The sequence below is a fragment of the Rana temporaria genome, chromosome 5 (genome assembly GCF_905171775.1).
Source record: "Rana temporaria chromosome 5, aRanTem1.1, whole genome shotgun sequence".
Classification (NCBI taxonomy): Eukaryota; Metazoa; Chordata; class Amphibia; order Anura; family Ranidae; genus Rana; species Rana temporaria.
In genome coordinates, this window is record NC_053493.1 from 38730583 (window position 1) to 38745429 (window position 14847).

At 44.3% G+C, this 14847-nt stretch overlaps 1 protein-coding gene across 1 annotated transcript in view; it reads left to right on the forward strand.

Annotated features, from left to right (window-relative positions):
- The window catches only part of MINDY3 (MINDY lysine 48 deubiquitinase 3), a 263254-nt gene that overhangs the window by 48125 nt on the left and 200282 nt on the right, over nt 1-14847 (forward strand). Inside the window, exons 2-5 of the mRNA XM_040352409.1 lie at nt 1033-1245; nt 2708-2787; nt 5416-5476; nt 6285-6452. Of these exons, the coding sequence (XP_040208343.1) occupies nt 1152-1245; nt 2708-2787; nt 5416-5476; nt 6285-6452 (403 nt within the window). The 5' untranslated portion in view covers nt 1033-1151. The remainder of the gene's footprint in view (nt 1-1032; nt 1246-2707; nt 2788-5415; nt 5477-6284; nt 6453-14847) is intronic.

Sequence of the window (14847 nt, forward strand, 5' to 3'; positions counted from 1 at the left end):
TGCAGATAGAGAAAGGAGCTGTGTGTTAGTGAGCGTCCTTACACTCATGCTCGCCCCCTCAAGAGGCTTTCTCCCTGGTGTGGAGTGTCATGCTCGCCCCCTCCCTTGGACTACAGTAGAGTCAGGACACTCTCTACGTTGCAGCTAGAGAAAGGAGCTGTGTGTTAGTGGGCATCCGGACTCTCCTGTAGTCCAAGGGAGGGTGCGAGCACGACACTCCACACCAGGGAGAAAGCCTTGCATTACTGTGTGGAGTTACAGACAGAAGAACAGGAAGTGAGGATTTCTCAGAAGAAATAAGGACATTTAAAAGCAAAATGGAAGGATGAGGTAAGTGAAGGAGGACTGCACTAAGGTAAAGGAAGCTATTTAGGGGATTTTTTTTTACAACCCCTTTAATTACCGTATTTGCCGGCGTATAAGACGACCCCCTAATTTTCCAGCTAAAATGTTGGTTTTGGGATATACTCACTGTATAATACATCTATCACTGTGCAATTAGTAACATGTCTCACTGTGCCATTAGTTACATACCTCACATTTAATAATGGATGGCCGACGTCTGACACAGGTACCCGGCTTATAAGACGACCCCCGACTTTTGGGGCATGATTTTAGATGCAAAAAGTCGTCTTATACGCCGGAAAATACGGTCCAAATTTCAGTATTTTGGCTACAAATAAGTATATGTGATTTAAAACTGTAATTTTGTAACTTTTGGAAATGCCAGTAAAAACTTGGCTTAGCCAGTAAATTTTGGATGTCGTGTCAGTAAATTTCAATCTGGTAGGTTGGCAGCACTGCATCCGTCGCTCCATAGACCTGCATGGCGCGTCCAATCAGGTCTGCCTAAAAAACTGACAGGCGAACCTGAAGGGGCCTAAATCTGCTTTCTAATGCTGGTCCCGGTATGGTACATGGCATCTTTGGGTCCTGGCACTGCCCTACTGCATGACTCTGTTGGTTCCAGCCGCCATGATGGTTTGGCTCGCTCTCCTTGTGCCTAACGTCACCTTTTCTTATCTCTTTCAGCAATTATTGTTTGATTTCCACTCTTGTTTGGGGTAAAGACGGGGTGATTTCATGTGGAGCGGAGAGAGACATTTGGAACATATTTACTCATTAAAGGAAGAGACACGGACGGGTTGATCATGTCGGACTCTAATAAAGAATTGGTGGATCTGGTGTGGGGGGAGAAGAATGGTAAAGGCCTGGTGGATTCTATATTCAGCCGCTGGACACAAGGTAAGCGTGGCGTCTGCTGCGCCAGGTACTGTACGTCACACAGCTCTTGGGTTGCTCAGGACTCCTGTGCTGTACTGTGGTTCACAACCAGTCTGAGGCAATTACATCAGAAGCTCTGGAAGATAAATGATGTATATCAGCAACTAAAGCCTCGTACACACCATCGGAATTGTGTGATGATAGGCTGTTGGCGGAAAATCCAACCGTTTGTACGCTCCATCGGACAATTGTTGTCGGATTTTCTGAGCGTGTGTACTAAAGTGCAAAGTACAAACACGCATGCTCTGAAGCAATGCTCACCAAACGCGACATTAGCAGAAGGTGCCCAAAGGGCGGCGCTAAAGAGCTGAAAAATCACATAGTACGTCACGTGTTTGTTGGTCGACATTTCTTTGCTGTTTGTATGCAAGACAAGTTCATGGCCAACGCCCTTCGGATAAAAGTCAGAGGCTTTGTCCGCGGAAAATCCGATTGGGTGTACAACGCTATAGAATGTGCATCATAAGAGCTTTGTAGCATATTGAGAGTTTAAAAAAAAAAAATTGTACTATTGTACACCTTAACCCCCGGACCATATTGCTGGTCAAAGACCAGAGCACTTTTTGCGATTCGGCACTGCGTCGCTTTAACTGACAATTGCGCGGTCGTGCGACGTGGCTCCCAAACAAAATTAGCGTCCTTTTTTCCCCACAAATAGAGCTTTCTTTTGGTGGTATTTGATCACCTCTGCGGTTTTTAGTTTTTGCTAGTTAGGCTGATAACAGAGGAATGGGTCAGGAGATGGCTACGGTACTTAGCTCTTTGAAGAGAGAGAACAAAACACTACAGATATATGTGCCCAGTTTAAATTTCATGAATTGGGTTTACATCCACTTTAATAAGCCCTTAAAGTTTGTGATTTAATAAAATAGCCACATCCTGAGTAAAAAAGTCACCTGCCAAATACTATAGAAAAGACCGATGCTCTCTGTGCGGTAGCAGTGCTCTTTTAGCAGAGGCCTGACACACACTCCACTGCCCCTACAGAACTTGAGCTCTCCAATCAGCAGAATGCATGAACTTTGCTGATTACAAATTTTTAAGGGCTGATATAGTAGAGCATGGATCAGACCTGTGCAGAGAGACCACTGCTTCCATTACTTCTCTGCTGCATACTGGTGGTGTTGATGTTCTTTTCTACCCAGGCTGTCGCTGCCTTAAAAAACAAAGTCTACGACAGCCTGAAATACACTGTAGCTGGATTCTTTAACAAGTGGTACTCGCTGGTTATATATATCTGGAACGTAGAATACATGTGCTTCCCGGGTTCTCAAAAATACCGGCATTGGGTCTCGATGCCCCAATGTGCATGTGGTCTTAATTTGTATGAAAACACATTCCTATTCCTGCTTCTCTTGTTTAATTCTGCTGTATAAAATGTTCTTGCCGGTCTGCTGAAATTCCTTTTTTATTTCCTGGACAGGGTTTGTGTTCAGTGACTTGGAGCCTACAGCCCTGGAGCAGTTTGAAGGAGGCCCGTGTGCTGTGATCGCACCTGTACAGGTAGAACCCAACCATGTGTAGAATGAAAAAAAACGATCATGCAATCTCACCTAGGTGGATGCAGCATCGCCCCGATGCTGCGCCTGTCCCCCGCCACATTTAAGTGGGAGAACTGAGCGATCAACAACTGCTGATCACTCAGCTCTCAGTCTTCAGTGAGCAGAGCTGGTGACTGTTCTACCCCTCCAGCACTTATTGGAGCGCCGGACTGTGGAGGGGGCGGGAGCAGCTGGTTCAGGTTCTCAGTGGGCTACTGAGAGGCTGAGACAGCCGCATGTTCAATCATCTGGGTTTATTCTGACATTAAAGTCAGGATCTCTCTAAAGTCTGCACCAGCTCAGTGACGTCACCCGACAGCAGACTTTACTCTGCTGTCGGCTGAAAAAGGGTCACTGGAGCGCAGAACTAGGAGCACTGGTTTGACTCGCAGGACTAGTAGGGCCAGAAGAGCTTTGGCCCTATCTCCCCTATAACCACTTGAGCGCCGGAAGGTTTTACCACCTTCATTGTGTGGTCATGCAACAATTTACCCAAATTAAATTATAAAATTTTGTATACACAAATACAGCTTTCTTGTGGTATTTTATCACTACTGGTTTTTTTTTTTTATATAAAAAACAAAAAAAGACAATTTTGAAAAATAAAAACAATTTTTTTTTCTGTCATAAAACATATCGTATAAAAAAAATCTCAATACATTTTTAGTAAACAACAAAAAAAAAAATGTATATGAATTGATTTTGTGTGAAAGTTTTAGCATGTATAATCTATTGTGTGTATATTTGGCCTGCACATAAAGATTATTTTCATAATCGATTAGTTGGCCGATTATTGTTTCGATTAATCTCATAATAGTCTTAAAAAAAATTGGCATTTTGCATTCTTAAAAGATTTTGGGCCAATTTGTTGTTGGGCAGATTACAAAACACAAATTGCCGCAAAAACACATTCCATGCTTTTCTGCAGCTTCTCCATTGAAGTATATTGAACCAAAAAAAACAAAATAGCACAGTTTTGCGTTAAAAATTCCTTGCCCTTTCCAAATACGCAGCAGCTGAAAAAAATCATGGATGTGAACGTGTCCAATAGGAAAACATGTAAATGAACTGTAGTGTGTTTCTGCAAAAAGCATCAAAAAACATAGAGGTGTGACCCCGGCCTGAGATGTTTAGTAACATAATGGGGTTAAAAAAACAAAAATAAGTACAAAAAGAGCAAATAATCGCTACTGTAAGGGGTTAATTTTTTTTACTGTGGGACAGTGAAAGTAATATTTACAGTAGCGATTTGCTTTTTTGTACTATAAAGGGCTAATTTTAGTTTTTTTAACCCCGTTATGTTACTGGCCGATTAATCGATTATGAAAATTGTAATCGATTAATTTCATAATCGATTAGTTGTTTTGGCCCTAGTGTGTGTGTGTAGCGTCAGTGTAGGACCGTTCGCCACACTATCGCAGTCCCGTTAAGTCGCTGATTTTACTAGGATAAAAATAAAAATCCATATATATATATATATATATATATATATATATATATATATATATATATATATATATATAGGGATTTTTATTTTTATCCTAGTAAAATCAGCGACTTAACGGGACTGCGATAGTGTGGCGAACGGTCCTACACTGACACTTGGGGGAATTGACCAACTGCCACTAACCTCGCCAGTGACATTACAGTGGTCAGTGCTAATAATATGCACTGTCACTGTGCTAATGACGCTGGACAAGAAGGAGTTCACATCTAGGGAAATCAAGGGCTGAAATGTATGCCTACCGTGTTTCCCCAGAAAATAAGACCTAGCATTATTTTCCAGGAGGGCTGCAATATAAGCCCTACCCCGAAAATAAGCCCTACTGTGTCTTTTGTTGCCAAAATGAATATAAGACCCGGGCTTATTTTCAGGGAACACACGGTAACCAGTGTTTGTGTGTGTATGTGTGCTGGTTTTACTTGGGATCTGGTTGTTGTCACACGGGCAGCGAGGAGTGGTAAAAGCAGGGTTTTTTTTTACTGCCCACCTGCACTAAGACATGAAGTCACTCAGAGCCGTACAGATGCTGCCGTCATGATGCTTTGCAGCTGCAGCAATCATTGAACTTGTTTTTGGAGATTCGGCTAATTCTGTGTGCTGCGCTTCCACTGTTTAATTTATTTTTGCTATGTGAAAAAAAAAAAAACCTCTTAAATGCCTTCTGAAAAGCCGTCTGAGTTGCTTACAGAGGAATGGCAGTATAACCTCACTTGTGAATGAGCTGTAAGGGGAACCCAGTGTGGGACCTTCAAAGGTCCGTGTCTTTGAGGTTCAAAGGCAAAATCGGCAGGGAAGTTGGCCTTGGGGGTCTTCACAGGTAAGTGAGAGTTATGGGTTAGGAAAGGGTGGGGGGGATTATAAATCCTTTGTTCTCCTGTTAATTCACTGGTCATTGAAGAAAACCTAGAAAGCATAAGAAACGACTGAATGCTAAAAGAAAAAGGAATTCCTCCTTGTTTCCTTTGCTTCCTATTGCTGATGCTGACAACATAGAAATGGTTTCAGTGATGGATCTTTTAGCTGTAGTGATAGACAGGAGTAGAACACTCACAGGTTCTCTTTGCTAACTATGCTTTTTCTTTTCAGGCTTTTTTATTAAAGAATCAACTATTTGCTTCTGAGAAGCCCAACTGGAAAAACTGCCAAGGTAGGCCATGTTACTATTTATGTTTATGGTTGTAGTTCTAAAATGTTTTTTTTTTTTTCTTTTTTTGGATCTTTAACTACTTTAAACCCGCACGCCGTCATATGACGTCCAAAAAGGTGATCTGTTATCCAGGGTGGACGTCATATGACGTCCTGTGATTTGTGCAGGGATATCTGAATGATGCCTGCACCTAGAGGCATCATTCAGATATCCTTTTTTCTTCCGGCGGCGATCCTGCGCACCGTAAGAACGATCATAGCGGCAGTTCCGCCGCTTGATTGTTCTTATGGGCAGCGGGAGGGGGGGATGTCCCCGGTGCTTCTCCGGGCTCTCCCGTCCCATCGGGTGCCCGGAGAGATGATTGCCATCCGCCGGATGTGCAGCATAGAGATGACTGGTGACCAGATGGTCACCAGTTATCTCTATGACCGTCGGAGGCCCGGGCGCGATGTGATGACGTCACTCCCGGGTACCCATAAGTAATCAAACCGCAATTGCAGCTAGTAAGAATGAGATCTGTGAATTTTTTTTTCACGATCTCATTCTTTCCAGCCTGGAGGAAAGATGTGGGGTCTTATTGAAAGAGGACCTGTCACACACTATTCCTATTACAAGGGATGTTTACATTCCTTGTAATTAAGGATGAGCTCTGGCGTGTTCGCATAATACACTTGCAGAGCCCGCCAGGAAGTGTGCACAGCGCTGCGCTTGGCATCAGCATGAATTCATTTTGTTGCCTTTTTTGTGCGGAGTGATGGCTTCATTAGAGATGTTATTATTTTTCCTACCCATCTTCTCTTATGTGTAGAAGATGAGCAGAAAGACGTCTTCTGTCAGACACTGTGTGACATTCTGGAGATGGCCAGCACAACCAATGCCAGCTCATACTGCCTTGCCACATGGCAGAAAAGAAAAGTCACCCCGGAGCCCGAGAGGGAGCTTTCTGCAGAGACGAGCCAGCCGGAAGAGACGCCAAGTAAGAACTGAACTGTGAATGTGGTTTCCTCTCTATTCAAAGACCCCAAATCACCCTTTTCCATTACTGATCCGTTATTGATCCATTATTGATCCATTATTGATCCATTGTTATCACATGTTAGGAACATTCTCCTGCAGATATAAGAGGCAATCTTGTAGTGTAACACAAGTCAATCCTTCTCAACTGCAAGCTGCTAATGCTGCCCAGGGGACATGTGCTGAATCACACAGCTCATCACTTCTAGTACAAGGCATTCATGGAAGGCAGATATTACTTTTTACAATGCGGTTGTGTGGGAGATCACACAATGGGGCTCATTGAACAAACCTTTTCTACACTTGTGAACAGTAGAGATGTTTAGGTCCCTATACACAGGTATAACCACATGCCAATATTGTTGGTTGCTGAAGCTAGGAAGGCTTCCCATATTCAAAGTTGGATGTCAAGCTAAAAAGTTTTCTTTCCTTGTTTAGAAATGAGTGAGAAAGATTTAGAACCTCTGTAAGGTTTTTACCGTGTTACAGTGCTGGTGGGCTCTGTGCTGGACAGTCCCCCTCACTTTGTCAGCAGAACCAGAAGTGATGAGAAATCACTCTAACCTCAACAGCCAGGGCTGCTGATAAGGCAGTACAGCCTGGCCTCCTGCACTGGGCCCAGGCCTCGTCAGTTCAAAAGTGGGGGCCTGGGCCTCATCAGTTTAAAATGGGGGGTACCTGGGCCTCATCAGTTTTAAATTGGGGGGGCCTGGTCAGTTTTAAATTGGGGGGGGCCTGGGCCTCGTCAGTTTTAAATTGGGGGGGGCCTGGCCCTCGTCAGTTTTAAATTGGGGGGCCTCGTCAGTTTTAAATTGGGGGGCCTGGGCCTCATCAGTTTAAAATGGGGGGGTGCCTGGGCCTCATCAGTTTAAAATGGGGGGGGGGGCACTGAAGCCCTGCCAAATGGTACAAACGTTTAGGGCAGTATGTGTTCAGGGACAAATGACTGAAATGTAAGCAGTTTGCTTTTTGAGCCTTTGTCCCTGGGCATATCCTGCCCTAAGCATTAGCAGCACTCAGTGCACCATCTATCCCCATACAACTGCAGCAGCTTTCAGCCTCTCAGAGTTTGCTGGCTGCAGAGCTAGAATGTAGACGCGTGCAGTTTTGTTTTGTTCCGAATCAAAATAATAATAAAAAAAATTATTTGGGAATTTGGATGTAACAAATTTAAACAAATCCAAAATAACAAAGTACATTTTTTCATTCAAAATTCATATATTTTTCAGATCGAGTTAGAATTTCAGAGGAGAATAGAAATTGATAGAATAGAAATTGATAGAATAGAAATTGATAGAATAGAAATTGATAGAATAGAAATTGATAGAATAGAAATTGATAGAATAGAAATTGATAGAATAGAAAATAATAGAATATAATGGGGTAGAACAGATTACAAAATAAAAGAATGGAAAAAAATAAAATGGAAAATAAAGGGATGGAATTATTTTTTTTTTATAATGGAATAGAAAAGAATAGAGTAAAACAGAACAAAAAAATAGAACATAAAAGAATAAAATAGGATATAAAATAAAGGAATAAAATAGAATATAACCATCTTTTAAATTTCGAATTTCAAGTAGAAAAAAAAAAGAATAGAAAATAAATGGAATATAATAAAATGGAATATAGCCATCTTGCAGAATTCAAATAAAGTAGAAAATGGCATAGAAAGAATTTAACGATATAACCATATTCCGAAAATTCAAATAGAATCAAAATTTAAATTCAAACAGAAAATAATAGAAAAAAACAATAGAATGGAATAGAATATAGCCATCTTGCAAAATGTGAATTTCAAATAGAATCAATGTGATTTCGAATTAATTTGAATTTTCCAAATTCGGTCTAATTGAGTTAAAAAAACTAACCTAATTCCAAAAATGAATTTTAAAGGGGTTGTAAAGGTAATTTTTTTCCCTAAATAGCCTCCTTTACCTTAGTGCCGTCCTCCTTCACTTACCTCATCCTTCCATTTTGCTTTTAAATGTCCTTATTTCTTCTGAGAAATCCTCACTTCCTGTTCTTCTGTCTGTAACTCCACACAGTAATGCAAGGCTTTCTCCCTGGTGTGGAGTGTCGTGCTCGCCCCTCCCTTGGACTACAGGAGAGTCAGGACACTCTCTACCTTGCAGATAGAGAAAGGAGCTGTGTGTTAGTGGGCGTCCTGACTCTCCAGTAGTCCAAGGGAGGGGGCGAGCACGACACTCCACACCAGGGAGAAAGCCTTGCATTACTGTGTGGAGTTACAGACAGAAGAACAGGAAGTGAGGATTTCTCAGAAGAAATAAGGACATTTAAAAGAAAAATGGAAGGATGAGGTAAGTGAAGGAGGACTGAACGAAGGTAAAGGAAGCTATTTAGGGGGAAAAATTAACTTTACAACCCCTTTAACGAATTTATGTAAATAACAGATTGAAATTGCAACTTCTTGCACATAAATTCCGGAGTCTTATGCGCGGTCGGGGGGTAAACTCCCAATGTGTGTGAGGCCTCAAAACTAAATCTGTTCAACATATAACTTTATATACATTAACCGTTTAGCTGTTTGCTCAGAGTCCCTCTTATTAGGGGGTTGAGGAAGGGGTTAAATATGTTCCCTATATAGTGTTCTAACTGTGGGGGGAGGGGGGGTGACTGGGGCAGGTGACCGATCTGTGTCTCTATGTACAAGGGACACAGATCGGTCTCCTCTCCAGAGACAGGACGCTGTCTCTGTGTAAAACGGCAATGAGAGATGATCTCATATGTTTACATATGAGATCATCTCTCATTGGCCGCACAGATCGCATCGCAAACGGCCACTCTGATTGGCCGTTCGCGGCGATCTGTAATTGGCTGTGTCCAAGGAACACGGCCAATACAGAGTTTCCCCGCTGCGCGCTCTGGGGAACGCCCAAAGGGGCGGACGTCAATTGACGTCTAATTGGATTTTGAGATCCGCGCTGTAGCCGTCATTCGACTATAGCGCGGGTCTCAGAAGGTTAAGATCATCTGCTGATCTGAGAACTGTAGTGGGGACTTTTAATGGCAACTCTAATCACAAGTAGTGTTACTCACTGTGTCTCCGACTTTGTGGTGTTTCATAGCAGTGACACCTATGCCAAAATCAGGAGATAGGGTCTCCTCCAGCCCCTCCCACTTCACATTCCTCACCTGTCAGCTGACCTCTAGTCTCTGGCCCCCAGCCATGATGTGAACTGAATGGGCCGCTGCGAAGAGCCTGAGTGGTGGGCCGCGGGCTCCAGGAACAGCCCAGGATTTGGTGACCCCTGGCAAATTGTCATTCGACCCCCCAGGGGGTCCCGACCCCAGGTTGGGAACCACTGTTCTATAGGCATCTTTTTTTCTCCGCACATCTAGGAGAGGATTTCCCCGTCCTGTCGTCTGATGAGCATTGACAAAAGATAACTGATAGCACAAAGCAGCTGACAATTATCCCGATCGGCAATAAAGGGCGCTCTTGTAAGAATAATTGCGGCTTTGCTAATTGATCTTCACACAAAAGGAAACATTATGGAGGCGGATTTCATTGTATGCTTTGTTACCCTCATAGAGAGAAATAAGTCATATGAAGGAATCATTGAGGAGCAGTAATTGCATTAGTAAAAAATGAACTACTTTCAATCTTCTTTCAATCTTCTTGTGCAGAGTTTCTAACCATATTTCTCTGATCTTTGTTCATTTACCCCCCCCCCCCCCCCCCCAATCACCACACACCTATTATTCCCTTTACACCTGCAATGCATCCCCATTCTTGTGAATGGGTCGCCTTCAGTGGTGGTGCTGCCAGACCAACGCATGGAGGGGGAATCATTTTTGCTATGCTTTGAGGCAAAGCTTTGCAGCCGTAGCATGTTACCACCCTGTCTGGCTTCATTTCCAGTTTATAGCAGAGCTCCACCCAAAAGGGGAAACTTTAAAGGGGTTGTAAAGGTAATTTATTTTCCTAAACGATTGGAGTGGAAATAAGAGCAGGTAACTCAAAACCCGGGTATCCGCTCCCCTCCCCAAAAGTGCCATTACCGAAAGGGGAAGGCAGGAGAAGGCCTTAAAGGGGTTGTAAAGGTACATTTTATTTTTACCCCTAAATAGCTTCCTTTACCTTAGTGCAGTCCTCCTTCACTTACCTCATCCTTCCATTTTGCTTTTAAATGTCCTTATTTCTTCTGAGAAATCCTCACTTCCTGTTCTTCTGCCTGTAACTCCACACTGTAATGCAAGGCTTTCTCCCTGGTGTGGAGTGTCGTGCTCGCCCCCTCCCTTGGACTACGGGAGAGTCAGGACGCCCACTAACACACAGCTCCTATCTCTATCTGCAACGTAGAGAGTGTCCTGACTCTCCTGTCGTCCAAGGGAGTGGACGCGCACGACACTCCACACCAGGAAGAAAGCCTTGCATTACTGTGTGGCGTTACAGACAGAAGAACAGGAAGGGAGGATTTCTCAGGAGAAATAAGGACATTTAAAAGCAAAATGGAAGGATGAGGTAAGTGAAGGAGGACTGCACTAAGGTAAAGGAAGCTGTTTAGGAAAATAAATAAATTGTACCTTTACAACCCCTTAAAGCCTTCTCCCCCCTTCCCCTTTCGGTAATGGCACTTTTGGGGAGGGGAGCGGCTACCTGGGTTTTGACAGTTACCCGCTCTTCCACTCCAATCGTCTAGCAGGGATCTCCAAACTACGACCCTCCAGCTGTTGAGGAACTACACATCCCATGAGGCATTGTAAAACTCTGACATATTGAGGTATGTTGGGAATTGTAGTTCCTGAACAACTGGAGGGCCGTAGTTTAAAGACCCTTGGTCAAGACAATCGAAAGCAGAAGTTCTTCTCCCCCTTTCTCACCCCCCCCCATTTGACCATTCTATGCATGAAGGTAGAAAATCCTCCTCGCCCCCCTAATACTTACCAGAGCCCCACCTTGATTCACTGATGTCCACGAGAGCCTTGGCACTCCGGGGACTCGCACTCCTGATTGACTTTTGGCAGCAGTGGGTGCCATTAGCTCCCGCTGCTGTCAATCACAGCCGATGGGCCAATCAGGAGATGGAGGGGCAGGGTCAATCCACGGATACATGTTTGAATCAACACACAGAGCCGCGGCTCGGGAGCGTGCCTCTTTAGCTGCTTGCTGTGGGAGCCTCCAGCAGGAGGGTGGGACCATTTATTTTTTACCTCCCTCCAACCACAAGTGTAAACCATACCTTATAGAAATCTTCCTTCAGTTGCAGGAAAGAAAATTCCCCGTAACAACGCAGTAAGTCTTGATGGGGCAGTCCCTCCTGTAGTGCTACAGTCTTCTGCTGGTAGGAAGGCTTCCCTGCCAGCAGAACACAATGATTACTGCTGGTGGCTATATCACCAGCAGTAATCGCATGCAAAAAATCCGTTAGGCTGGTTATATTGAAGTCGATCAAATCTCCCTGCTGTACCTGCCAAAACTGGATTCATTCATGGCGGGCTGTTGAAATCTACAATACAAATACAAAACACACCAAGACTCAAGTAAGTCATGTCTCTTGTATTCAGACAATATTTGCTTATCCTGAAGTTCAGATTTAACCACTTGCCGCCCGCCAATGACATATTGACGTCGGCAAAGTGGTTGTAGAATCCTGACTGGACGTCATATGACGTCCTCAGGATTCTGAGCCGCTGCGCGCCCCCGGGGGCGCGCATCGCTGCGATCGTTGTTGCAGGGTGTCAGTCTGACGCCCCGCAACACCGATCAAGGTAAAGAGTCTCTCACGGAGACACTTTACCACGTGATCAGCCGTGTCCAATCACGATGTAAATAGGAAAAGCCGGTAATCGGCTTTTCCTCACTCGCGTCTGTCAGACGCGAGTAGAGGAGAGCCGATCGGCTGCTCCTGTGATGGGGGGGTTGTGCTGATCGATCATCAGCACAGCCCCCCCCCCCGAGGATGCCCACTGGACCACCAGGGATGCCCACTGGACCACCAGGGATGGGCATATAGAACAGCAGTGAAAAAAAAAAAAAAAAGGATGCCACCCTAGACCACCAGGGATGAGGAGGACACACAAAATGGATGCCAATCAGTGCCGCAATGGATGCCAATCAGTGCCCACAATGGGCATCACTGATTGGCAGGCATTGTTTGGCACTGATTGGCATCCATTAGTACAACACATACAATAGTGCCTATCCGTGCCGCCTATCCGTGCCGCCTATCCGTGCCGCCTATCCGTGCCGCCTATCCGTGCCGCCTATCCGTGCCGCCTATCCGTGCCGCCTATCCGTGCCGCCAATCCGTGCCGCCAATCCGTGCCCGTCTGTGCCGCCTATCCGTGCCCGTCTGTGCCGCCTATCCGTGCCCGTCTGTGCCGCCTATCTGTGCCCGTCTGTGCCGCCTATCCGTGCCCGTCTGTGCCGCCTATCCGTGCCCGTCTGTGCCGCCTATCCGTGCCCGTCTGTGCCGCCTATCCGTGCCCGTCTGTGCCGCCTATCCGTGCCCGTCTGTGCCGCCTATCCGTGCCCGTCTGTGCCGCCTATCCGTGCCCGTCTGTGCCGCCTATCCGTGCCCGTCTGTGCCGCCTATCCGTGCCCGTCTGTGCCGCCTATCCGTGCCCGTCCGTGCCACCCATCCATGCTGCCTATCCGTGCCGCCCATCAGTGTCCATCCGTGCCGCCCATCAGTGCCGCATATTAGTGCCCATCAATGCCACCACATCAGTGCCACCTCATCGGTGCCCATCAGTGCAGTGCCATCAGTGCCCATCAGTGAAGGAGGAAACGTACTTATTTACAATGTTTTATAACAGAAACAAAAAAATACTTTCTAAATTTTCGGTAATTTTTTAAAAAAATTTGCAGGAAATAAATATCCCAGAAGTGATCTAATACCACCAAAAGAAAGCTCTATTTGTGGGTACAAAATGATAAAAATTTAGTTTGGGTACAGTGTAGCATGACCGCGCAATTGTCATTCAAAGTGCAACAGCGATGAAAGCTAAAAATTGGTCTGGGCAGGAAGGTGTATACGTGCCCTGTATGGAAGTGGTTAAACATAACAGTGGTTACAGGTGCACTTTACGGTAACCTGAGCAAACTTCCAACTTCAGCACAGATGCCGTGTTTGCTGGGTGGCATTAGCAGCTAGTTGAGTGCTTCAAATATTGCCTGGATCTGCACTTGTCTTAAATACTGAACCCTGATTGGTTGTTTTGGGTGAAGGCTCCACCATTTATGTAGCTTTTATAATGAGCCTTATTTATTCCTGGTTCCTCTTTTATATGCGCAATCTGTAGGACAAAGTGCTGCTTGTGTATCTATCAACTGAAAAAAGTGAATCTGTCGCCGATTTGCTAAAAGTCACATCTGCACTGAAATGCAAGTCCTGCAGGTTTCTAGCCAATGGCCTTTATTCAACTTTGGCCATTTTCACCACAATCCTCATTGTTCTTGTCCAATAGGGAGGCGCCCCATTGAATAGTGGGTGATCTGTAGGTTCCAGGAACTTTGGGAGGTCACAGGGTCTGGTTGCAGAGGTCAGCTGAGTTTGGGAGCTCCTATCCCCAGAAAAAAAACGAAAGTAAATGCTCCGCCCATGTGGTCACTGCCAGTGTTACTTTGATCTTTTCAAATCTGTGACAGGTTCACTTGAAAGAGGAAACAATGATACATTGTTATTTACTTGTCCTTTTTTTGTAAATGTAAGGCTCCATGCACACTGAAGCTGATAAACTGCAGTTTATTGGCGTTTTGCCTTTTTTTTTTTTTAAAGCCCATAAACTAAACTCTATGTTAGCCTATGTGCCCATGCACACCTGGGCGTTTTTTAGTGTTAATGAGCTTTGGAGTTTATTGGCTTTTTTCTAAACGCCCGAAATTTGCGTTCAAAGTGACGTTTTTCGGCGAGAAAAAACGCAAAAAAAAGCTAAACACAGAAAAACGCCCAAAAACGCTTTTTTTTTATCCATTTAAAGAAAAAAAAGAAAAAAGCTACACTCAAAAACGCTTATTAAAGCTATTGCAAAAACGCTAAAAAAAACGTTGAAAGGCAAAGCTACTACTTTTATAGCTTTTATCAGCTTCAGTGTGCATGGAGCCTAAAGCGCTGCGCAAACTGTTGGCACTAAACAAATCTTGTATAATAATTTATCCACACATGGAAGGTTCCTCCAGAGATATGCCTATAATGTTAGACCAACATTTTCTTTACCTTTTGTATTGAAGTCATAGCATCAGCCCAGTAACAGTTTTATGCATGTTTTTTGCTTTTATGACTTGATGCAAATATTTAATGGCAACATTTCTTGTATTGATTTAGAAACGCATATATATTTTTTAAGGTTTTTCAAGATTTGGGATAGATTGCTGCTTCTGACCTCTC